At 43.8% G+C, this 25741-nt stretch overlaps 1 protein-coding gene across 1 annotated transcript in view; it reads left to right on the plus strand.

Annotated features, from left to right (window-relative positions):
* The window catches only part of ANTXR1 (ANTXR cell adhesion molecule 1), a 113062-nt gene extending 90441 nt beyond the window's left edge, over positions 1-22621 (plus strand). The window contains exon 18 of the mRNA XM_069801186.1: positions 18253-22621. Coding sequence (XP_069657287.1) covers positions 18253-18525 — 273 coding nt within the window. The 3' untranslated portion in view covers positions 18526-22621. The remainder of the gene's footprint in view (positions 1-18252) is intronic.
* Positions 22622-25741: the final 3120 nt, after the last annotated feature.

Raw genomic sequence — 25741 nt, forward strand, 5'->3', positions numbered from 1 at the left:
GCCTCAGCTTTGAGATTTCTGAGTCATCTCCCATCTTGCTCTAGACATTCCCCATGATTTGGATGCTGGTTTTAGTCTGTCATACTTCACTTTCTCCTTTGTAGATGTAGAAAGTGATTTTACCAGAGCTGGGCATTAGGAAGGTTGGCTTTACAACATTTAGAGGCTTCTGTGAAAGGGGCTGGGAGGGAATGAGGCAATATTACTGTTAACTGAACTACCACAATCTACAATTGTGCCTTGGGAGACAAACTAGTCAGAAAGAAAAGCAAAAGATTGCAAAAATGGTTGAAGAATTTGCACCTCACAAAACAAGGAAACTCTAAGCCCTATTTGATCCCTGCCAACCTCCCTCTATTCTTCTCTGTGGCACTGTTCTTCTAAGAGAAATTTAAATGCATGTCCAAACCTTAGGATACAAAGGCTGCATGATTCAGGTTACCTTAAGGCTAGTGGCTTCTCCTAGGTCAGCAAACATCAAATATTATCTCATAAAACACGTTAGTGTGTTGGTGTGATTGGAAACCCAGTGGGAAGGTCAGTGCTGAATTGATGGGGACAGCAGCATGGAAATATCTGCCAGTGTTGACTGCAGCTGTCAGTGCCTTCAATGCAGATAGTCCTGAGTCAGTGTGAACAGTTTGCTTTCCTTGCAAGAAAAAATGTCGAGGAAAAGGAGCAATTCCACAGAAAATATTTTGTGAAACGAAACCTGTGTCTGTAGGACAGTGTTGCAAAAGAAAAGCATTGGATGTGTTGCACTGAAATGATGGGAAATTTCTACCCATGAAAACAACTGTGTGGCCAGAATCCCCTGCCAGGGAAGTCCAGGCTGGTTTTGATGAGCTTGGATCCAATCCCTGCCATTAGCTTGGACACTTTTCACCAGTATCACAATGAGAGGGCCTCTGGATTACTTATAAACACAGCCCTTCCTCTGAAGTGGATGTTTGATAATGTAAGTTTAATAACCTGTTCATCATTTCCTTCATCCAACCTGGGACATAGTTCTTGGCATCTCTCCAGCTTGCAACAACACTCAGAGCAACAGCATTTCAACCCTTTGCTGTCCAAAGACAGGACCGCTTTTGTGATGGATGCATGGCCTGTGCACTGGGTCACTTAGCAGGCACATTTATACACCAAGCACACCTGTACTTGGTGTACATACACACCAAGCACATGGTATGTCTGATGGCTGACAGCTAGTGTGAGGAGGGTGTCTTTTGACACAGTGCTCTGAGATATGGCATGTCACCTCCTTGACCTGGCATGCAGACTGAGGCCAACTGGCTATATCCAACAGGTTTAGATCTTCCTAGTGCAGGACATGCTGAAGAACAGCACTGTGGAGAACATTCACACCCAGGCAACCCTGCACATTCACACGCACACCCCTAGATGCTCTTCCAGCCACGTGTTTCTGGTGTGGGGTTTGCCAGCACTAAAGATTAGCCAGCAGGGTAGAGCTGTAAGAGTTGTTTTGGCAGTGGTGAGCTCAGCTATAAATTCCTGTGGCCTCTCCTTGTGATTCCGAATAGCTCTTTTGGACCAGGCAATGTGGACCAGGGGCAGAGCAAGGACAGACTTGGTCCTCACCAGGTTGCAAAACCTTCAGTGGCAGGTCTGCGGGCTTTCATAGCTGTCCACTGGCAAATCTGGATTTGATTCTGTTCTACTGGGAAGCGTAGTTAAAGGAGTGCTCTACCCAGCTCATCAGCAAAGGGGGCCCATCAGAGCTGGTACTGACAACTCGAAGCCAGTCATGTGGTTTTAAAGTGGAGGCACAGCTGGTTTGAAACTCCAGCCCTGATGCACTGGCGTAAACCCAGCCTTGCCAATTGCAGAAGACAGGAAGCTTCAGGCAGTCAGATGCAGGGCTTTGAGGTATTGCTGCACAAGGCAGGGCACCTTCAGCTTTCCAGCTTTTTCCTGACTGCCTAACTTGATCCCAATGCCATCCTTTCACAGCGTGCTGTGGTGCATGCTGTCTGCTGCGCCACAGGGGACCAGGCCACCCATCACTCTTATCCCAGGTCCTCTGTAGGAATGCTAGGCAGTGGAGGCTGGGCTGGGCACTCTGGTTTGTCTATTTGGCAGTCACCCAGAGGAGTTTCAGACTAACTAGCTCAGTTTCAATCGTACCGTGCAGTCACTCGGTGCAGACTTCACAACTCAAGCTGAATAAATACTCCAGAGAGGCTTAGCAGCAAACTAGCATGCCCATGCTGCCAGCTACATACAAACTGCCAGCTGTAGCAGTCTTTACAGGATGGACATGCCCTGGGAATGAGAGAACCAGTGATTAGCAAAGCATCGTACAGTAACCAGCAGCCTCAAATGGAGCCACCAGATTAAAAACCCACCACATGATGCATTCTCAGGCTAGACAAATATTCAAACCCTTGCAGGCAAAATTTATGGCTAGTAAAGAGTAGCCTGAAATTTGCAAATGGGAGCCTTTGACCATATGATATTCCTAAAAATTACAAGGAGGAGCTGTTTTGAAAGCAATTTGTACCTCTTTCCGTCTCTTTCCTGAAGAAAAGACGGAAGCAGTTTTCAGACTCTTGGTGGTGTCAAATGGGCACCCTAGTTCACCCACTGGTCCAACATAAAAAAGCAAAGCCAGATGAAAAATAACTGAAAGGCATATCTGTTTGCTTTGGAGCCTGAAAAAGAATTGGACTTAATCCCAGGGTTACATCATTTTCATATATAAGCAATCCCTTGCTATAATCAGTTACTTTATCCACTGCCAGCACATTAGCTGAGCTGTTCAAAAAGATCACTTGCGCAGAACGAAACATGGATTCAGCTTCAAACCTTGTGTTGACTAATTGTTACTGTTTATTTGCTGTAGCCCACGCAGCTTCCTAGGTACCATACAAATTGTCAAGGAAGACACCCCCTGCCCTGAAGTTCACATTAGTCTGTAACAAGACATTGGTTCGAGGGTAGTAATGACTAATAAATTTGCAATTTATATACATTGCAGTGAATAATGTGGGGACTGTGGCTTAGATGCCAGTCCTCCTCCTCTGTGTGACCTCATTTCTCATGTCTTTGCCTATTGTCTGTTCATGCGCTGAACCCTCTAATCAAGGTTGAGATGCCTTGTTCTAGGACTGTGTCTTCACTGCAAAAGATACAGTTACAGAAATAACTGACTAGTAAGTGCTGGTTACAGAGTTAGATGTTTCTGGGCAACAGAGAGCTGAGACCTCTTCAAGGAGAAATGCCAGAAAAGATGCCAGCCCATAGCGTGGCAGCAGTCTGAGCCAGAGTCTTACCTGACTTTGACCACTGTAGCTCTGTGAAAGCTATGGCTGTCAATATCAGCAACAGGTCCTGATCAGTATGTTGTATCTGCAACAACTGGCCGCATTTGCCAGAGCAAACCATGAAGCAAACTTTGGTCTGGTTTGCAGAAGGCTTTTAAAAACGCATCGTTTGTTCCAAAGCAAAAGGAAAAGAGAGGGATGTTCAGGACCTGTTTTGAAGTGCACCCAGAGAGGCTGAGATGCACAAAAAGGTTGTGAAATTTTTTTTTTGGAGTCAAACCTGGAAATGGTCTGAAGTTACCAACAGACACAGATGTTTCCAATAAGGCAAGGAAGTCAGAGTCACATGGGATTCCTGTGGTCTTCTCACATTTTCGAGAGACTAGGTTTGCATTCTTGTCAGCATTAATGAGGTTATTTTTACATTCAAAACATCATCAGATAGGGGTGATGTAAAAATATATATATTTTTTAGAAAACTTTATAGCTTTTACCGTGGAGTCATGGAATGCTTGTTTGTGCACATTGCTCACTAAGCACAGGATCCACGTAATTAGTGTCTCTTCGAAGTGTCAGTTGCATTTCCTTGATAAACATTGTTCTGTCAGGAATTTATGAGGAGATTATTAAAATGTGTTTCAAGCTCAGACTTGGCCAGGAACATCTCAATCTAGGAGGAAATTATGCTTTAAATTTTTATTGCATTGCATTAATTTAATTTTTGTTTTGTGTTTGTATAGGTAAATATAGATATAGCTGGGTATAATTATGGAGAAAAAGTATAACAAAACCATGTGTAATTATGTGTAAAGATGAATCTTACCTAAATTAATGAAGATGCAGGGAGAGGAGCTTTTTCCAGAACTAATATAGTTTTGCAAGTTTACTGGTGAAATCACATAAGGTCATATCTTGTTAGATCTCAGTGATATGGTTCTGGTATAAATTGTGGTTAGTTATGATGAGAGGATGAGGCTACGAAATACTTTAAAATATCCCCATTAAAGTAATCACAATTGTTCTTTTTACTTGTCACTGGAAGAAGTGACAAAGGAAGAATGCGTGTGTGTGTGTGTATGCATGTGCTGACATAAAAAATTGATCTTTATATAAACAGAACAGTCAGAGTATGAAATAAGATGAGTTTACAGCCAAATTGCATGAATCTTCACTACAGAAAAGCACTGTTTTTTAACAAAAGCTTACAAAACTCCCTCTGCCCTACTATCACACTAATGGTTTTATATTACAGTGAAATGCCAAAACCTCAAATTAACTTGATTTCAGGCTTCGCTGTGAATGTTTTGTGCAGCTTAAGGAGTTCAGATGACCACTCTGGATTATATCAGCCATTCATCCCAAATGACCATTTTTTGTGAAGGGCCCGATTCTGCAAAGCGAGAACTTGCTCCTGCATGTGAAGTCCCACTACGTTTCTGGAGAATCACTGGAGCATGCGCTCCAGTGCTGATGACCGGGGGCCTACCTCTACATCTGTGTAACAGGGGACAGCAAACAGCTGTCCAACCCCAGCCAACAATGGTCTGGAAGTCTTAAGCCTAGAGATAGATATCTCTTTTAATTTGTATCCTGCTATTGTAATTCTAGATCTAAGATGTCCAACTGAGCTGGAGATTTGTGGGCTACTCTCATATGGCAGCAGAGAGATCTGAGGTTTGGGCACTAGACTGGGAGTTGAAGCCTAGAGTCATTACAGTCTCTGCCACGGGCAGACAGAGTGACCTTGACCAAGCCACTTAATCACCTTCCATTTCTCAGAGGCTTTTCCTGTCCTCTAAATGAGGCTAATCCAATGTATTTCCTTTCCCAAAGCATTTGTGAAAATGAAGGCTGAAACTCGGTAATAAAATTTAAAGGATTTTAAAGCAACAGTCATGGCTGTGGGCAGGGATAGCTGTATTTGCAGGTATGTGTATAGGTTTGCACAGTGGCCTGTGGGTTCACGTGGTTACAACATGGTGCTAATGGTACAGAGATTCAGGTCTGTACATTCTAGACCTGTATGATGCTCAGATAGTTTGAAGTAGAAGTCTGGCAGTGTTTCTTACATGGTTCGTTTTTCTTTTGCAAGCTGAGGCGTTACAAGAAGAAACTCGGTGGGAACCAGGAGCTAGCTTTGCCAATTCTGTCCACATGCCATCTTTGGCACATGTGTCAGGAGTTGACCTGTTTCAGCAGACCATGATTCTCACTCAGTTCATGGGACAGCCCTCCTGAGCATTCTTAGCTGAGTGAACAATGATCATTGTGTCTAAAAAAAAATGCAGAGGAGGAAAAAAGCAGCCTGAATCATTATGACATTACAGTGAAATTTCCTTCTTCTCTGTCTCTTCTTATGCTTTGGAAAACCTGGAAAACCTTTAATCTGCTGCATGCAATTGGGTATTTCACAGAGGAGATTAGCATTGGCTGCTGTGCCATTTGAGGAATGTGAATGTCTTTTTATTTCTGGCAAATTCAAACTCAGAAAACAAAGTCTCCTTTCCGTGACTTCCCCTGTCTTGTGGAGAAAGCTGTGTACTTGCAAAGACCTATCTGAGAAATAACTAATTGTCTTTCACTCCCACACAGTGCTGAAATGGAAGGAAATTAAATCTGAACTAAAAAGAGAGGGACAATGCTGCCACATAGCCTGGGGCCTTGCTCCTTGTTTGTCATAGCAGTGTATTTATATGCTCCAGGCATCAGCTTAAATCAAACCCATTGTGCCAGGTCCTGTACAGATGTAAAATAAAATTGGAATCTCAGCCTTGTTTGAGGTAAGGGGCAAGAGCAAGTATAGACAGATACAATGAGAAACACTGAGACAATGTGGCAGTATTAATTTATTTGAATGCTAAACAGTGGATCTATACCACCAGCTGGAATCATCTGTTAATGTAATTTAAATCTTCATTTAACCACAAGGAACAACTTTTCTTGCTAGTTCATTCTCCCTCAGCACATCTCCCACGCAGCTTGCAAAGAAGGAGCAGTGCAGAGTTCCAGGCAAAACTGAATATATATGTGCATGCATGCATGCACATGTGTTAGAGCCTGGAGCAGGCACTGCCTCTGGAGATGGGGTCATAGGAGGGGGAGAGTGCAAAACTCTTGCTGGGTCAGAGCAATACCCTTTTGGACTAGTGGGACAGGGAATTAGACTGTCAGGTGTGTCTAACTGTGCAAAACTTGCAGAATATATTTTTGTTTGCCAGAGGACGGATGTCTAGGTGAAAGCACTTAGATAGTGATGTGGATTTCTCCACCTAACTCAGTACCACTTCCCCTCTTGATACAAAGGTAGGTGCTTGTGTTTCCACTCTGGTTCCTCTTCCCCCCCCGCATCCTCCCTAGCCCCAAGCATAAACTGCTTTTTGCTCCTCTGAGAAACTGTATGAAACAGGGTTTGTCCAGATTTTAGTACAGCACTGAAACCGTCACAAGTGCTGAGCTTTGCTGTAAAGAATGATTTGAATAGAGGCAAGAAATTAGCCTACTTAAGTGTTGACTTGAGATTTTCAGAGCAGTGAGGGACTGGGCAGGCTCTCTGCTTGGAGGATATTCCTGTGTGGGGGCTCATGGAAAGGGCAGCCTTCAGTACAATGAGCTGAGAAACAAAAGAGGTTCCTAGTCTGCTTTAAAGAGCAGAAGGCAAAACAAGCCAATGGAACACCATAGTGCAAACTTTCCTCTGCATGGAGTGACTAGTTCTGCAGCTGTGGGGCAAATGAAATAACTACTGGAGTAAAACCCTTACTGGAGCAGTGCAATGCTAATAATGCTATGCTATGGGGGTAGAATTGCAGAACCCAGGAGACCAGATGCAGAAAACTGTCTAGGTATGTAAATTCTCACAGAAAACATTGCAAATTTTTTCAGTAGGTGTTTAGGTTCTTAGAAATCAGTAAAAACATAGGAAGTGAAACTCCTATAACAGAAATAAGAGGATTTTGATGCAGAGAGAATCACCTTGTGCCAGATGTCTAGAAAACCCATCTCTCCCATGCATGTTTCTTGCTGAGTGAATGTTGATGTTGCATTTGTGTTGTGTCCCCCCCATGCAGCTTTCAGCAGTGGGCTGGACTTACTCTTCTTATGGGAAAGCAAGGTCGTTGTTTCCTGTGGGATTGCAATAAATTCCTAAAAATAAGCAGCAGCCCCAGCTGAAAAGTTTGGACTGTTTCTGGGTCCATCTGCACTGAGAACTTGTGAGGGGAACCCTAGGTCTTACATCAGCGATCAGAGGGCCCTCAGAGACTTGCGAGGCACGCAAAGCCACCCAGAAACAAAAGGACCGACAGCAGATGCTTCACCTGTAGTCCAACACACAGAAAGGGATGACTTAAACTACAGCTTAATTCAATCCTTGGCTTTCCTTGGTCAGGCCCCCATCCTGGATGTGAAAGCATGTGGTACCTGCAGGACCCTGGGCAAATATCCTGCACAAAGTGCAAGAAGAGCACACAGTGTCAGACAGAAGAGTTAGGATGGAAGTTGTGAAGACAAAGGCACAGTGAATCTAGGAGTGGGACAGTCAGTAGAGTGGCTCATACCATATCAGTGTGTCACACAATAGACAGGTTGAAGCATAACATTGGTAGCATTAGAGCCACACCTCTCTGGTCAGCTGTCCCTGGCATTCCACATGTGTAAGTTCTAATAACTGCAGAGCCCTGCTTCTTGATCTTGTTTTTGTTAATACACATACAAATTCCAAACACCTAGAGGTATTTCAGAAGAGCCATAGAGAGACGTGGTGGTGCATGGCAGGGCAGCAACCACCCCACGGTGGGTCGCTAGTGTAACTCCAGCTGGCCTTTTGCTGCTCTATGTAACAGTTTTCTGCTGCCAGGGCTTCAGCTCTCCCTCCTACCTCTGCTGTAACTGGTGTCCCACTGAAGCCTGCAGGTACTGTGTGGTGTGTGCCACCCCTTGCCCAAGGCAAGTGGATGTGCAAAGCCCTGTCTCTTTCAAAGAGGAGTGCAGGACTCTACCAGTAATGAAGAACCTCTTCCTGTATGTCCCTACAAGCAGTAGGCACCTATACTTCGTAAATCATGGCCTACATCCCACCTTGTACCACCAGTGACTTACAGACCACGGGGAGCACAAAGGCAATTTATTTCAGCATTCGTACCAATGATTGGTCGTCAGCCATCAGCAGGTTCATGAGGAACTGTAAAGCCCGTTAAGTATTGCTGGCACACAGGAATACTGTTTTTAACTTAAGGCTGCGTTATTAGAGCTATATAAAAAAAAACAGAAGGAATGTAGCAGTTAGCCTGGGCCTTTGCTTGGAGTGCACAAATCCAATGAAAACATACCCAAAGCCGTAATTATTTGTTCATAATTGGATACTGAGGAGCAACTTCTGCCGCACAAACCTCCAGTGAGTTCACTGAAAGTCATGAAATCTGTTTCATTATAGAGTAGCCAAGATGAATGGTAATATGGGGAAGGCTAGGTACTACTAATTAACTATGAACATCACGAAGCACATGAGCAAAGTCTATCATTCTGGAAAGTCCCCTGGGTCCTCTCATTTTGAATTAGGATTCTATTTTAGAGATGAGGAAATTCACATTTAAGGTAATTGTCTGATTTCATACAATGGTGTTTCAGTGTCATGAATAGAAACCTCCTCCTGAAACAAAGAACAGAAACCAGGAGATATGATTTCAAATTCCCCTGCTTTAAACACTAGATCACGTTCCCTTTTCAGACTTGAGAATATAACTAGCTGTGCGGACTCCCAAGTCACCCCCCGCACGCCTATACGTTGCTATGTAGGCACTTGCTTAATGATTCTTCTTTCTACAGACTCAAAAATGCACAAGCGCTAATAAGGAGCTATTGTTTAACCCATTATTAAGTCTAAGCTAGCAGAGTTCTATTGATAGGTTGCAGAGCTTGAGAAAAAAATTGTAACCTTTTTGCACATGCTATTGCTGTGTGGTTTTCCATTAATAGCCATGGAAAAGTTAACCTAAACATTAGCTCTTTTTCCTGGAACTAACAGCTCCAAAGCCAAAAGCCCAGTGATATGCTCATCAGCTTGCAGGACTACTGCAAAGCAGACTGCTCGTTACTGTAAAAGCAAAGCACAGAGCTGGCTCTTGAACTGCTGGACCTCTGTGTCTGAAGCAGGGAGTACCCAGCTCATAAAGGGGAGCATCCCAGTCATACCTCAATCCAGAGCAAAATTTACCCTAGATGGAATTACAAGGTTATGCCTTTAACATTGACAGTCAGAGATCTGCCTCAGAAGCCGAGGCAAATCTAGCAAACAGGGATGGCAGGGATGGGAATTATTTCTCACTAAACACAGGTAGGACAATATTCAGCAGACAGTAATTCCTGTTTCCTCAAGCCATTATCACTGCCCTGCACAGGGTAATTTTCCCGAGTCATGTAACATGAAAACAGCCATTGTGTTGTGTTCTTGTCATGCTTACATCGTGGAAGATCCTGTCCTGAACCATGCTTTGTCTTCTTTGCCCAAAGACAAATTGCACCCAGAGAGATCCTCCCCAGATCACTGATTTCTGCAGGCTGCAAGATCCTGCAGGCTCATTTTTCCTCTCCAGAGGGATGTTTACCACTGCCCTTGATTAGTTGTTCCAGTTATCACTACCAAAAGAATGTGTTTCATTTTTGATTTGAATTTTTCTCTTTTCTTCATACCCAATAGGCTTTGTTATTCAACATCCAGATGAAAGATTACAGTCCTGTGTGAGGCAGTGTCTTTGATGTGTCACTCAGCATTTCTCCAAGACTAGCTACCTCTTTCCAGAAAGACAATGGGAAGAATGACCAGATCTTCCTGGAAATGACACCCATCCCACAGTGTAAATAAGCCAAAACTAGCTCCTGCAAAAGTAATCAGGGCTGTTTGCTGACATACAAATGCCCACTCATCACTGAAAGAGCCACACTCCCAAACTCCGGCATAAGCCAAAGATTGAGGCTATTAAGCTCATTCCCACGCTCGAATTTGGCAAGGTAGAAGCCTGTATCATCTTGTTTCACTTTTTGGAGGAGTTTGCTCTGAATGTTTTCTTTTCAGTAGGTTCCCCAGCTGGTTCAGTCCTGCATAATGTAGCTACAGATATCAAGAGCTAGAGGCTGGCAGAGCAATGTGTATTATCTGAGTTGTGGTAGTTCTGAAGAGCCAGGCACAGACAAGAAGTTATGAGTAAGCTTATGAGTAAGATTTCAACTGGAGGTTGAATTGGCAGAACCACTCTTTGTACTGTGGGGCCCTCAGATGCACAGTGCTATATACATAGGTATATGCAAGCTTTAGTCATAAGCAAACATGACTGAGCTGATATTCTAAATAAGCTCTTATTTCAAATTCTGTGAAAGATCTGCAAAAGTTGCAATACTTCATGGTGTTTGAAGTAGTTTATTCTTCAATGTATGCTGCTTTGGGGTTGCTTGAACAGAACAGGATCATATAAATACAAATACAAACCATCGCTTTAACATCTGAATAGACCAAACCATATCAAGGCACCAAAGAAAGTTAGGTAGTTTTTTTCTGCTTCTTTTTTCCTTCTGAATTTAGACAGGATGCTTGTCTGCAGTGTAGGAAACTGCCTCTGATATAATTGGAGTTCAGTGGCCATGTGTAAGATTACTCATCACTAGTTTCAATAATGTGTTTATCATTCTCATTTGGGGTAAATCCCATCTCCTTACTGATTTCAGAAGGAAACGCCATTTTGTATCACTCTGTTCCTGTGAGTTAGAAAGTCACATATAGTATGGCATATAGTACTGAGAGCCCACAGAGAACTCTGGATCTTGCTCCAAACTTTACCACTCTGCAGTATTTTTCACAAGGTCTTTTAAGGTAAACCATAACAGCGCATAGTTTTCAGTGCTGCCTCTGCAATAAGAGACCAGGTTATTAGACCCCTGTTGGAGCGATGATCTTATCAATGGAAGTCTTCCTCTTAATTTTGGGATAAAACAGGTCAAGCCTCCAATTTATTCTCTATTGAGTGGCCAAGGTGGCGGGAATGGTAGGTTTTATGAGCAACGCTGAGTTCTAGGCTCTGTATTTAGTAATGAGACACAGATGGGAATGGTTTTGTTGCGGTGATGTTTTATCACGAAATGAGACAGTTTTAATAGTTGTTTGGTGACTAACAGATACAGAGGTAGCCATATAATTAGCGTGCTTGCTGCAGGAGGCAGTGTTTCCTGGCATTACCAAGCATACTCAACACAGACTGATCTCACTGAGAGAGGCTGGCTAACAAAGCCTAGAAGCTAGTTAACAGTTTCCTAAAACTGTTTCCAGACACCCTTGTGTGATTTAAAAGGCAGCACACTGCTAGCTCAGGTCATGCAAGCAGGGATATTTCATGCTCACAGAATCCTACCATGTAGCAGAAGCCACCTGGGATTTTGGGAGTTATCTTGATGGGGGTTTGGAGCAGCAAAACCCCCTGAGAGCCCAAGAGTTCCCCGACCAATGCTGTTCACAACTGACAAAATGTTGTTGGGAAGCAGATATTGATTATTCTCACACTGGTCTTTTCCCAGTATCACCGTTGTCCAGGCACAAAGGGATGCATTTCTGGACAGAGGTTTAATGAAATACCCAATGCAAAGACCACTTTCAAAAGAGGGGATCCACACCTTTTTGGCTATAGGCAATTTCTCTCTGTAGCCACAGGAGAGGCAGCATGAGCTGTCTGTGCCATTTGGCTCTTGCAGGCTGCGGACAGGCAAACTGCCAGTTTACCGCCTTCCTCTCTCCGTGGAGCTCAGAGCTGCTATCAGATCCACTGTGACTCTCCACTCTATTCCTCCTTCTCCCCCTACTCATCACCCTCACAGATGTTTGTAGAAGTTTCATGCCTGGACTGGGTTTAAATCAAGCACCCGGGATCCTTGGTAGGGTGGGTTTGGCTTGGAGAATTTAGCATTAGTTTCTCACATCCATGTATGTGCTTTGCTTTTAAAGTAGCTACAGTTTTCCAAGTCATCTCTTTGCAGACACTACTGGTAACTCTCACATTTATTTAATATATTTAATGTTTGCCTGTTATTAATTTAGTCAGCATCTCCTACAAGTTTTTGTGCATGCTTGATTCAGAATCAGGTATCAAATCACAGTTTAATTTTTATATGTCTTTCTCCCCCCCCATCTCTCTTTTTATTTTTCTCTTCCTCTTTCTCTTCTCTTTATTTCTGTATTTCTTTTTATCTCTTTCTCCTCTTTGTCATAACAACAAGGTAAACCAGGATATTGTTTATGGAAAGTCTGAATTACTAACGACCCATACAAAACAACATTAAGGATCATATCTTTTCCAGTGCCTCTTTTTAAACCCGGGAGCTCAGAAGCCAGTCCCAGTGTTTTATGATCTTAAAATGTTGATATTTTTCCAGGTATTAATTCCAGTTTGATAGGAAACCAAGAGAAACAGAAACATTTTTCATCTTCACTTCAGAAAAATGTGCTCCATCTTCCTCTGTTAAAGAGGTATCTTTCCAGTACCGTGGAGGGCATGCCACTGCTCTGGGACCGACTTCCCTTTCCTAAATTACCTTTCCACTGTGCCATGTGTGAGCCTTACCCTGAACAGCTGGAACCACAGAGAGCAGGGCTGAAATGAAACAAAGAAAAAAAGCTTCCTCCTAGTTTAAGTCCTACTGTGATGGGGGCCGGAGAGCTAGCTGGTTAGAGAAAAAAGAAATACTGCAGTGTCCCAAGAGAAAGGTCCATCCTCCCCACAGCTGGATTCAACATGCTGAATCCCAATCAATGAGTCTGTGCAGGTAGAGGTCTGGGCAGGTCATTGTGCACTGTGCTCTAAGTGACAGTCCATCTCCCAGTTAGTTTCCAGACTCAGATAAAGGCAGAAAGAGAGGCAGGAGGAGGTGGGAATTGGCTTGGACAAGGCTCTGGAGTTCCTAGGAAATGCCACAGCTTAGCTGAAGCATCTGCTGCTCTTTGCACCTCTGCTTGCCAGATCCGTGTCCAAGACATAAAAGCTCCAGCTCGCTCTCTTCAATGCTTAGCAACCACCACCCTGTGCTACAGCCTCAGTAGCCTAATGTCCCCCTCACCCCACATCCCACCCTTCTCTTTCAACCCTGGCAGCGCTCCTCAGTCAACCAGATGTGAAGAACAAAAGGAAAAGGTTGGATCAAGTGTGCAACCCTACGGCACTCCACATGCAAAGAGCTCGCAGGGTGAGGCCCGTGGTCAGAGGAGACGAGCCTCCCACGGCTGAGTGCTTTGTTGTCCTAAAGGCAGTGCTGCCTGCCTTCATCCCTAAGACAATTAGCTGTTGAAGGTGAAAGAGCAAGGCCACTCCAAGCAGAATTCATTATGCATATGCCTGCGAGCAGTACTCTCTAGAAAAACAACATAAAATGCGAGAGTGGATTGCCCGCACTGATTTTGCTGATTCCACTAAATTTCAGAACTAATAATGTCTCCATGTTGCTTCAATTGTCTCTTCTGAGGCACAGCTGTGACTCTCCCTCCTGAAGCATTGTGGCTGCAGAAAGGGAAATAAAACCTAGCCAAGGCGTTCAGCACAGCAGACTTTTAATATACAGCCTGTTTTCTATGTTCATACATTCTGTATCTCCAGCTACTCTCTCCCCGATAAAAAGACTAGTAGAATTGGCTCCTCTTATTCTCAAAGCTGTGGTATAATCTGGTTAAGGAGTTTCTTCTCCTGGGTTCAAAGGTGACTTCCATTTAAGGATGCAAAGTAGCATTAGTGGAAATGGGTTCATTTCCTGTCTCCTGGATGTTCTGCCACCATCTTCCACATCCACCCCATCTAAATTTGAACATCTAAATGAGGTGATAAACCTCCGTGGGTAGCCAAGAGGGGCTCCTAACTGGTGGCCACTGAGACCCTCCTAAAATCACAGTCATGTGAGGGTCCTTATGTTTCTACTGGTTGTAGAGAGATCCTGCACTTCTCTTACCTGTAGTATGTCAGACACTCACTCTGGTTTTGCATCCAGATCCCAAGGCTGAACAAGGCATTTGGGCCCATTTATTTAGGGGGTCTGTTACTGCTCACGTCAACTTCTGTTATCTGTGGGATGAAGTGAACTGTGCTGGCAATGGAGAGCCCTGTAAAAGCTTGAATGGATGGGTGATTAGCCAGCCAACTTGATCTTCTTCCAGACAGTTTTCCAGATAAAACAGCACTGAACCACGGAGGAGGTCGACGATGCTGGTTTTATTTTTCTATTGCAATTGCATGGTATAGAGGCCAGCTGTGAATCAAGGCCCCCTTCTGGTAAGTGCAGGTGGGAAAACACATCTCTTGCCACGCATTTCAGAGAAAGCTGGGTCTTCCAGACCTCTAAGATTACTTGTTTGTGGTCACACTCTGGCTAGCACAACCTCTCCTCTTTTATGTCTGTTATCAGATACAAGATGAGAGCCCTGTCTAACATCCAGCTTTTTGGTTAAAGTAGCTCTCTTCCTCCTGGGTCTGCTTTGCATTTGTACCCAGGGCATTAGTAAAACGTTTTCTGCCTCTCATGTGCAATGGCATAGTAATTCGTTTCTTGGATATCTCCTTGTCATTCAATCTGACAATTCTTCTCCCCTAGGAGATGTTGGCTTCTCTGTCTCCTCTGAGGCAGTGTAGCTGCCAAAGTCCATCTCAGTCCATCTGGACTGAAAACTCCTATCTGGCATTCTCCTCCCCCATCTGCATGGGTGAAAGAAATGTCAAGCAATGAAACACAAGAACTCCCTTGGTCTGCCAGTTCACGTGAAAGGCGGAGAAAGCCTGAACTGTGTATCTACCCTTCACACATGTTGGATGCCCTGCAGAATTACCCATTGCACAGTAGTAGAAAGTGTTGCCAAACAGGTCACTGTCAGTTCGCTGCAGAGCAACTGACCCAGGCAGCAACGGAAATAGGAAGAGATAGGGAACGGTATGCTTGAGCTGAAAAAAAGGCACACTCTATCTTGTTTTAAGGGGAAGAAGGTTTGAACTCTGAAGTTAGACCAGCATAATGCACAAGGGAATGGGGAAGCTGTATCTGATGAGTACAGTTACATGCTATGCTAGCTCTGGGTCAAGTCTGGCTCTGATGTCTGCACTCCCATGCTGTCTGTTCTCTGGTCTGCATCTGAGCAGCTTATGCTCAGACTCCAGTCCAACTACTTGTTCAGACCAGACAGCATGTCCAAGAAGCCCGTGTTAAAGCATAGTTATCAAGGACTGTGGAGACTCAATCATGTTTGAAAAAAGAGTGCTCTAATTTCAAAGCAACCCTATTACTCGAGAAAAAGAGTTATCATTAGTCATGGATATAAGCAGTAGTTCATGAACACAGGCTCACTAGGTTGTAGCTGATTACAAAAATAGTGCAAACACAGTGCAGCTACACATTGGTATGAATTGCTAGCACCTTTTTTATGATAATGGCACTGCTGATCTATCCAAGCCATTTTTCATCAGTAAGAAGTCAAATCTTTGCCAGCAGACAGGATGTACAGGATGTGCTCTCTTACCCTTTCGGACCACCCCTTGGGCATTGCCATGAGTATTAGATGGCTTTTAGTCCTCAAGCCCTGCCCCAGCCCCAACCCCAAAGATTTCTGAGCTTCACTGCACCCTCTTGAATGCTCTTAGGGCGGTGCTCAGTTCAGTTTGGATCAACAGCACCATAACCTCACCCCTGGAGCATCCAGACAGAGTATCTCTCCACACAAAAACAATTGCAACTTTTTGTTCTCTGGCTGGGATTCCTGGACTGCTGCTTTTTGTTCAGGTTTATTTTATTTTCAACATAAATAGAGAAAACAAAACTAATGCAAGTAATAGTCTGAAACTACTAAAGTCGCATTGCAGGAGATGTGGAACTAGAACAAGGAAAACATTCTCATGGGGTTTTTTTCTGAGTAGAATTGGTTAATTTGGGGTTCAGACTTTCAGTCACTCAGCAGGCCTGCCCCACAATATTTACATAAAATCACAGCAAAGTGCATTAAAACAACGTTAAAGCAGAGACACCAGCCCACAAATTGCAAATAGAACCAGGGACGCTCCGAGATGAGACAGCGGTGTGCTTATTTCAGGCTTTCCTCTCCCTGTGGGATGGTGCCCCCTTTTTGGTCAGCACCAGAGATGCTGAGATGCTGCGGAGGGAGTGCAGTGTTTCTGGTCAGGGGCATTGCCCACTCTGGCACTTCCTTTTGTATTGGCATTTTGTCCTGTGCAAGGGATGGAGAACTTGTCCCCACCGCACAGATGCTAATGGTAGCACAGAGTACACAGCAGCTGTCAACCCTCTCCTCCCTTCTCCCCTCTATGTTGTCGTGCTGTAAGGACAAGCCTTAACCAAGAGAGCATTAATCCTCAAGGAGGGGCATTACCATGGGTGTATTCATGACCATTACATGGGTCTCTGCTCTGCCCCGGAACCTGATTCCTCGAGGACAGCCTGACTTGAAGCCAGAGGTTCTTCCTGCTGCCAGAAGGCCAGGGCCAAGCTATGCAGAGAGGGTTCAACTGCCACCGCGCTCACAGCAGCCCTGAGGTGATGCTCTCATCTTGAACTTGATGCAGTTCAAGGCGCTGTGAAATCTTTGTTTTCCTTAAATGACCTTTGCTTGCACAAGACAGCCTGCATTCAGCTGTGGGCTGCTTTGCATACTTCATCGCTTCAGCAAGGAATTCACTTTCTTCGGCTGAATGGCTAAGGCTCAGACAGATGTTTCTTCATATCCACAGAGCATGATGATATAATTGGCAGAGCTCTTGGAGAGGAGCTGTCTGTATCTCTTTATGTGTCAGCCCCTTCCGCACCAGCTCCTCTCATCCCTGTCAAATCCTTCTCCAGCACCATTCTGCCTTTCTACCAGCATCTCCCTTACTTCACTTTGGGTCCCTCTTCTGCAGAGCATTTGCCCTTAGGCTGGGTACAGCAGGGAGAAGATACAGAGCTGTGCAGAGGATTAAAATGGCTGATGTTGTTACCCCAACAGATCTACTCCAGCCTGCATGGGCTCAATGTTCCCTTTGGCATTTTTTCACCAGGAAAAACATTTACTTTGGGAGAGGAAAGAGGAAAACAGAAGATAAGCTCACTCACAAATCCAAAAACAAAGTATGGACTCAGAAATCCTCTAGTGCCTTTTTGGATGATTTCATATCTAAAAGAATGAATCCATAATACAATAGTGCTGATTCTGACATTTGAGTATTTACTGTGGGATCTTTCACAGGTGGAAATTAGGAAAAAAAAAAAGAACAGCTTGGAGGGCAAAGGTTTTATTTAAAAATATACAACAAACTGTAGCTTAGCACCGAAGAGTGAGAAAAGCAGTTTATTGGCTTCTCATGAGCACTAGAATATCAAGACATCCTAATGAAGAATGGATTTATTTCAGGAAAAATTCTGAGCAAGAAAGTGTCTTAGTTAAACAAATCTTCCCTTTTGCGTTGTCGGTAAATGTTTAGAAATAGGACACAAAACCCAGGTATTTGAAGGAGAGAGAGGTTCCAATGGTGCAATGTCCAGATTTCATGCTCTTGGAAGCTTAAGACTGAGGTCTGGGAAGAGGCATCTGTAGAGGCAGGGACCACAGGGTCGTGCAGTGACTCAGGCACCATCTCGGAAGAACAGGAACGGCTCTTGCCAGTTTTTGCAGCTTCAGTATGACTTGAAGTACATGATGCTCTGTTTAAACATCCTGAAGTCAGAAAACAGTATGAGAGGATTTCATCCTCCTTCACTACAAAAGCTGTTGTTAGGGTTTAACCTCTTGGTTGCTCAGCACAGGACTTGCTCTTATAACCTCTGTCTCTGAGAAAGAGAGGGAACAAAGCAGTGTGCCCAGGAATACTTAAACTGACATCAGATTTGCACACAGCCAGGAAGGTGTCTCAGCTGTGATGCCATTGCCTCTATCAGTAACTGTGCTTTTCCACTTTGTTCTCTTTTGTTTTAGGGCCGTTGCATCAATTTCACCAGAGTGAAGAACACAGAGGCCCCACCCAAATACCCACTCAACAACGCGTACCCTCCATCATCTCCACCTCCAGCACCCATCTACAACCCCCCGCCCCCAGCTCCAATCTATACCCCACCTCCACCCAGCTCATCCACACCACACACCCCATCCCCATCCTCCACGCTCCCACCACTCCCCCCACCGCCCCAAGCCCCACCACCCAACCGGGCCCCCCCTCCATCTCGGCCCCCACCTCGCCCAACAGTCTAGGGGGTCTGCCTTGCTCCCGTCTCTTCCACAAGCGTTTGAGAGGCTTTTTCAGCAGTACTGTATCACATCCATCTTCCTGGGGGGGTAGGGGGGCTAGAGGAAGCCGGACCATTTTTGAAATGGGTGACAACAGAATGAACGACTTTGTAGTCGTCTTTCTCCTGTAGTTTTCTTTTATTTTTAAAATCCCTTGTGCATCAGTGCCACCAAACTATCGAAGCAAGAAAAGCCAAGAGACTGCAAGAACAAGGCAAATAACCTGAGTTCCATTTCAGCAAGGATCTCCCCCCCTTTGTTCCGGACACTTCCCTGTGCCTTACCATGGTGATTCCAGGATACGTTGAAAAAAAAAAGAATGAATAACTAGAGTAAGCTCTCCGGAAAGGCAATTTCCCCAGGGAAGGACTGCAAAAGACTCTTCCAAGTGCAGACATCCCAGCTAGCTACCTGGAGACAACTGCACAAACTTCACAGTACAAGACTCAAGGTATGACAGAAAGCTGATCACATCTCGCTCACACGCCAGCTGCCAAGCAAATAATGACAACAGCAGGTCTGCAAGTACAGAAACCCTTGTAAATCTGAAAAGAATTGATGACAGGCAGCTGTTCCCATGGACCATGAATTGGAGAAGGGAAGGTATTGTCATCTTGGAGGGTCTGGAAAGGAGAAGGGGTAGGTCTCTGGTGTCTGGATTTGCGTATGTTCATGTGTGGAAGTGCAGGTGAATGAAAATGGAGTGCCACTAGGAAAAAAAATTACATGGAAAAATAAACCAGTCGGTATGTCACAAGGCTTTGACCCCATCCCCTGAGGACAAGGAATAAGTGACGACAGGTCAGCCTTCAGCGCTCCCAGTGGGACAGAGGAGTTCATAAAAATTGAGCAAAGGAATCTGGGAAAGGTATGGTTGACAGAAGAGTCTTTGCATTCAGTTTAGACTAATTATGTCCATCTAGTTAATAGCTCTGCAGTTCAGCAGTGTAATTTAATGCTGGTTTCCATTTTAAAAGGAAAGTTTCTGAATATAAACAAGAGGTTAGGTATCGATTTCTCTAAATCCAGTCTGCTTGGGCTCCTTGTTATTGTCAGTTTGAAATGGTTACCACTGATGCGTTTCTGTTTTTTCTGTAAATTGCATTCTTTCACCCTAGAAATGTTTCCACATGGATTTTTATTTTTTGTTTTCCTTTCCTGAATAAGTAGCAGATGCCTTCCAAACTCGTAGTGAAGAAGAGCCAGTGTGCTTACTCACTCTTGTCAACTCTCAACAACATCACTTCTATTAGCAGTTGTTGACTAAGGCAAAAACCAACACACCGGACATGCAAGATGGGAATCAGTCTTCCAAGAAATGCACTGGCTGCATTTCTTCATGTTTTCTCCTTGCCTTCATGGGACCCCCACCATCTTCCACAATATTGCGTACGCATATCTTTTATCCTACAGCAAACCTTCTGAGCACCTGCCTTTGCAACACAGTGGTAGAAATAGGTGAGATCACTCAGCACTTCAGTCAAACCTCTGGCTCTCTAATTTACTGTCTGGATCAGTTCTCATGAAATAACGCTGGAAATTGCGAAGTCATAGGAGGTAAACTGTCTTTGTAGCTGCAGTTCTATAAATACCTAAGGGTTCTCATAATCATATCATTTTTTACCAGATAAAGAAATGCTTTGCCAAGTACTTACTTCAGTGCTGTTGGAAATATTAATTCTAGCTTTTCTAGCAAAAAAGAAAAAAGGAAAAAGAAAAAAAATGCTCAAGGAGGAAAGGGACAAAAAAGACTCAGTGGAGACTTGACCTGGGACACTTTTGGTAAGGACATTTGTGAATGAACCCTTACCATGAGACTCAGTCTAGTTGTCATTCACCAGCCTTACCCACTGCTAGGTCAGTATGTCATCTATAAGATGAGATAAATACATCAGTCACGATGGATCTGAAGACTCGATCTACAGCCAAGGCTGGCTGTTCTGCAAAAAGGATGATTAATTCACCCACAACACTGTTTTGTCTGCAGGCAGCACAGAGCAGTCCCCAATTAGGAGCAAACCCAACACTTTTGCTACTAGCTATTTCAGATTGTATCAGCTACAGGCCATGGTTAGTTCAGCAAGATGACTTTGTGATTGGCAGGTGGGAGTGGGAAGCTTTTAACACCCTGACACAAGTTTAGTCAGACTCCCTCTTGTGATGGATGGGATCTAGTTAAATAGCTGTTTGATATGGTTTCATGATGAACGGTGTAAAAACTGGGAGTAGTGTAATACAGGATCAATAGATATTTCTCTTAACAGATCCTCAGTATTTTGAAAAAGTTTGGAAAGGAAATTGATTTTCAACAATACAGCATTGAGAATTTTTTTTAAGTGTTAATTAACCAATAAATCTAAACCTACTGCTGGGGGGCGGGGGGGGGAAGCAGTGTATACTCCATGACTAAAGCTAACTTCTTGCAGTTGTATATAGAAATTTTCATTCTCCCTGAACTAAAGGAAAAAATCCCCTACAGTATTAAAGAAGCAAAATAAAACCTAGATCAGGCTAGAAAAATCATAATTTTAAAATAGCCCCTATGTAATCATCCAGTTTATGAATAAAAGACAAACTCCAAATTTTTTGTTGTACATATTGTTACTGCATGCTTACCATATGTTAGATGGAAGCATTTCCTATCCATTGTGGATAAAAGAACATTTTTCAAGTTGTAGTAAATTATTATAAAGCCAATGACATTTCATGGCATGTTATCGTATCAAGCTGTGCTTGTTGTATTTTTTTCTTTATGGTTGTATTGCTTTTTTATAAATGTACAAATATTTCCTGTAGTGACGAATACCTATTTTACATAGCATTAATTGAAGCACTAGAGCTCCAGGCTATACACTGCCTCGATCCATTGGCAAAGAGTTTTGCACATCGACCCAGGGTGGTACACGGCCAGAGCATAGAGGGTAGGGACAACAAAATGGGTGTGGGGTAACTGGATGCCAAAGCAGAGCACCCATGCTGCTTCCAGTGAATTGGTTTTGGTGGACCCTTGCTAATGTTCTCAGAAAAATTAGAGCACGGTTGGTGGCAGTCTTTGTACCTCGTCTTGTGTTTAGGATCAACCTAATTGTGGCTGCTAAAATGGCTTCCCAAAAGTACTGCACATGCTTTTAAAAATCATACTCCTTTTATGCTGGTCCCTAAAGATTAACTTAAGAACTTAACATAAGGCAATCAAGAGTGAAAATTTGGTCCTGAATTTAAATCAGCTTCCACTGACAATTAATGCTATGTAAATGAGGTTGAATTAGCTGGTGTACCATATACTGATATATGGTATCCTATGTATTCTCTGTCTATAAAACTTTCCTAGAAACACATTACACAGGCTATCAATCCACACTAGCCAATTTTTAAGTAAACGTTCATTATAGATCAAAAGGAGTTGAGTGGCACTACATCTGCTCTGCAATTTCAAAAGACTTCAGCAGGTCTCACTGTTTACTAGTTGCACATGCTCCTATATAGGCTGGTCTAAACAGCAATAAACAGATGTCTGATGGCATTAAATAAACAGTTTTTCATTTGCTCCAAATAGGTCACTTTGATTACTCCTGTTGTTTTTCATTCATGTAAAACGTTCTGTCAGTGTGTCTTGCAGCCTCAAAGGACTAAGCAGCTGCATTTGACAAAGATTCAGATTTTTTTTTAATTGCTAAAATGTTAAAAATTGTTACTGGCTGTATTTTGAAGCATTCACCCACATGAACTTAGCGGTCATCCGAATTCTCTCGCTACTCCTTAGCGTGTGAAGGCATCTTCTGTCACTGTTTATTTTGGGGAAGGGGGGGAACGTCTGGCTTCTGAGAGCTCTGGCAACATTTGAGGGTAACCAGTCGGTAACATTGCCTTATATGCGGTGCTGATGCAGCAAAGGAAAAGAAACAAGCCTTCTGTTTTGATATTGAATTACATTTTGTCAGTTCAGCCAGTGCTGTGCAATGATGTTTTACTCCCTCTGTTTGTTGCATGTGTCATTTGTTAAATTCAGTCATTACTCTTGCTGACCTTGATGTTATTATTAAAGAACTACACAAATTTGTGTTGAGCTCCATAAGATTCATTGACTCGGAAAGTGAACAAAGCAGGAGGCAGGAGAACCCTGGTCAACAAGTTTTCTCATAAAACTGGCTTTCTGTCATCCTGGAGAACTCAGACTTGGTGATTTTCTTCCTGACAGCACATTCTGCCTGACACAAAAGCTATTTTCATTTGGATGTGACAAGCCTAAACTGTCTGCTCCTCTGCTGATACCCAGAGCCTCGCGTTCCAAATGCAGGATAACTTCTCATTTCATGCAGCTAACTTGGCAACCTTTAACAAAGACATCCTTTAACAAAGCATAACAACTACTAGAAATAACTAAGCATGTTTCCGCTCACATTTGCTACTAGTCCTTTCTTCCTCTCTGCTTAACTATCACTAACTCATCTGGATTTTGATATGGTCGGAATATTTTATTCCATAAAGAAGATTAACAGAGCATGAAGAAGTTCAGCCTCAACACCCTGCTGTCTTTCAGCAAAGCACGCAAGCCCAGTCTTTTTAGCTTCCTCTGAAAATGTGAGCTAGCAGTTTCCTCAGCACATCAAACCTTCCAAGCCTAGGGTCAGTCTGGATTTTTCTTGCTGCGTTTTATTTAAACCCAACTTGTATCTAGTAAATGCAAAGAGGGAAGACACAGTACTCAACAGGTCCTGCTCTCTTGCTCAGACAAAAGGTGCTTTTTAAATGGAGACTATCAAAAAAAATCATAGTTGCTCTTCTCAGAAGATGACAGGTGAAAAAAAACACGAGGAAAGTTAAACCTCAGCATAGCCCAAACTCAGAAGATATGATGCAAACCTGCCAAGCCTTGATGGTAGCTCTGGGTCTTTCAGGGCATGCATTTACACAGAAGTGGCTGCACAACTAGACTTTGCATAAAGTCCCATCACTACACTGAGGAAAAAACTGAGAAAACACTGTAGTGACACCCAGTCAGGCTTGTTTGCCCGTTGAGTCAGCTGCTAGCCCCACTGCCTCAGGAAACTCTCAGCTCCCTGAGAGTGTTCCCTGCTCAGGGAACCGCATTGTGCTACCATCGTGGTAGACTTCATCTTCATCATCATCATCATCATCATCATCATCATCATCACCACCACCACCACCACGCCGCATGCACCCCCACCCCAGACGACATTTCCCTAGACAGAACGGAGGGGGAGCAAAACTGCTCCAAAGCAAGAACATGTAGAGGCAAGGCTGCTAAGTAGCCCTGAGCGTGCGGCTACCCCCAATCTTGGTCTGGCTCCTAATTAGCCACCTGTCTCCCTCAACAAGCCTCACCTGTGAGCAGGTCTGGGCTCCAGAGCCTGGGCTGCTGAGGGAGGGAATGTGTGGCTTTGTGGCTGCATGAGGTGATCTTGGAGTGGTTGGTGACAGAGTGCCTTGGGAGCCAGCTTGTCTACAGAGTGGGGAAGTAAAGGAGGCCAGGATGGCACCTGCAGCAGCTGGAAGAAGCCAAAATGGTGAGTTCTAGCTGGGCCATTTCCAGCAATTTCTTTTATTTTTCTGTTGAGGCTGTAAGGGAGAGAGACTGCTTTCTCCTGGGCTTTGCAGCTCTGTCTAGAGGCTGTGCCGGGATAGATGGTGGTCAGCAATACCTGCCTTAGCACACAGGTACATGAGTGGGGTGCAGGGAGCAGCCCCTTTCCTGAACAGTGGTTGTGCTTGTGCGAGGGGTCTGCTCACAGGGCTCTCCTTGCAGATGAACCCTGCTTGTTCCTCCAAAGGCTCACCTGGCTTTGGGCAGCTGAGGAGTTCCTCGCTTGGCAGGGAAAGAAATTACTGTTTTCTCAAATTGTGGCAGAGAAAGTCCCTTCTGAATCATAGATAAGGCTTTTGTATGGGTGCTGATGGAAACACCAGTGAGACTCAAAGCGTAGTAGGATCCTCTTTTTGTTGTTAGTGTTGCTGGAGAGTGTAATGCACTTTTCTGAAGAAACAGCTATAAAATAACTTGGAAAAGTAACATGAGCTACAGAATAAATCACATCAGACACATACAGTGGCTGAAAGTCTGTAGCACATTGCCAGAACAAACTTCTTAAGATTATTTAAATACCTTTTTAATATTTAAATGCTTTCAAAGGTCCTTTTTGCTAGCAGGGGAAGGCAAAGTATCTTTGAAAGGTCCAGAGCACCAGGGAAGGTGTTTTCTCATGTCACTAGGTCAGTGTAGATGTCGCCCAAATGTGTCCCTGATAGCGAAGGACTGTCCCCTCCACTGAGGAAATTTCCCGGCTCATGCTGGCTGTGGCCTGGAGCTGTAACCTGTGCTGTGCTGCCTTCAGCTGCGATCTCATATGATCTCACGAGCTAACCATGCTGCAGCCCAAACAAGAATTTTTCTAGTTCTTCACAGATGTTAAATCGTGGGGCCTTTTCCAGAGCTGGAGGAATTAATAGGGATGGAGAAACTATAGCATGCAAAAATACCACAGAGAGTGGAAAACTGAACCTAGCAGATGAGATAACTTTTACTTGCAAGAAAGCTGGGGATTTCTATATTCCACTTTCCATTCCCATTTAAAATCCTTCCTGGCATATCCTTGAGGCCTGCTGCTGTGTGCCTCAGGGTGTGTATGTCTTTAGCTGCTTCTAGAAGATGCTTAGTGCTTATTTTTTCTTGCATATGAGATCTTGTCTCTGTACATCCAGGGCTCACTAGTAGACGACTGGGAATGGGGGTGTCAGGATCCTTTTTCTAAGTATTTCTTACTCAACGGAAAGTCTCTGTGAAAGTAAAAGCCAGGCAGAAATAGAGTATGTCTGCATTCCTTAAATCTGTTTTTGGTCATGGGTGATGTGAAATGTGAGCATCTTTGGCCTTAGAAAGGTTTGTCTGCCTGTCAGCATTGCCATGTAATATCCTATCTTGCCGTTACTGTGACATGCGTAGGCAAACCTTGAACTGTTTTAAAGAAAAGCTGGGAAAAATCCTCTGGGAAAGTGAGATTTTTTTTTTTGACTCATCTTGGCTCTGCAGTGCCTGAGTTCAGATAAACTCAAAATTTCTGTACATTGCAAATGCTCCAGACTGGACTGAAGTGGTATGGCTGAAGAGAATGCTGGTTTTGTTTCCCAGGCTTTAGTTAAGGTAGGGCTCACAAGTGCCCTG

The sequence above is a fragment of the Haliaeetus albicilla genome, chromosome 13, assembly GCF_947461875.1.
Source record: "Haliaeetus albicilla chromosome 13, bHalAlb1.1, whole genome shotgun sequence".
NCBI classification, from domain to species: Eukaryota; Metazoa; Chordata; class Aves; order Accipitriformes; family Accipitridae; genus Haliaeetus; species Haliaeetus albicilla.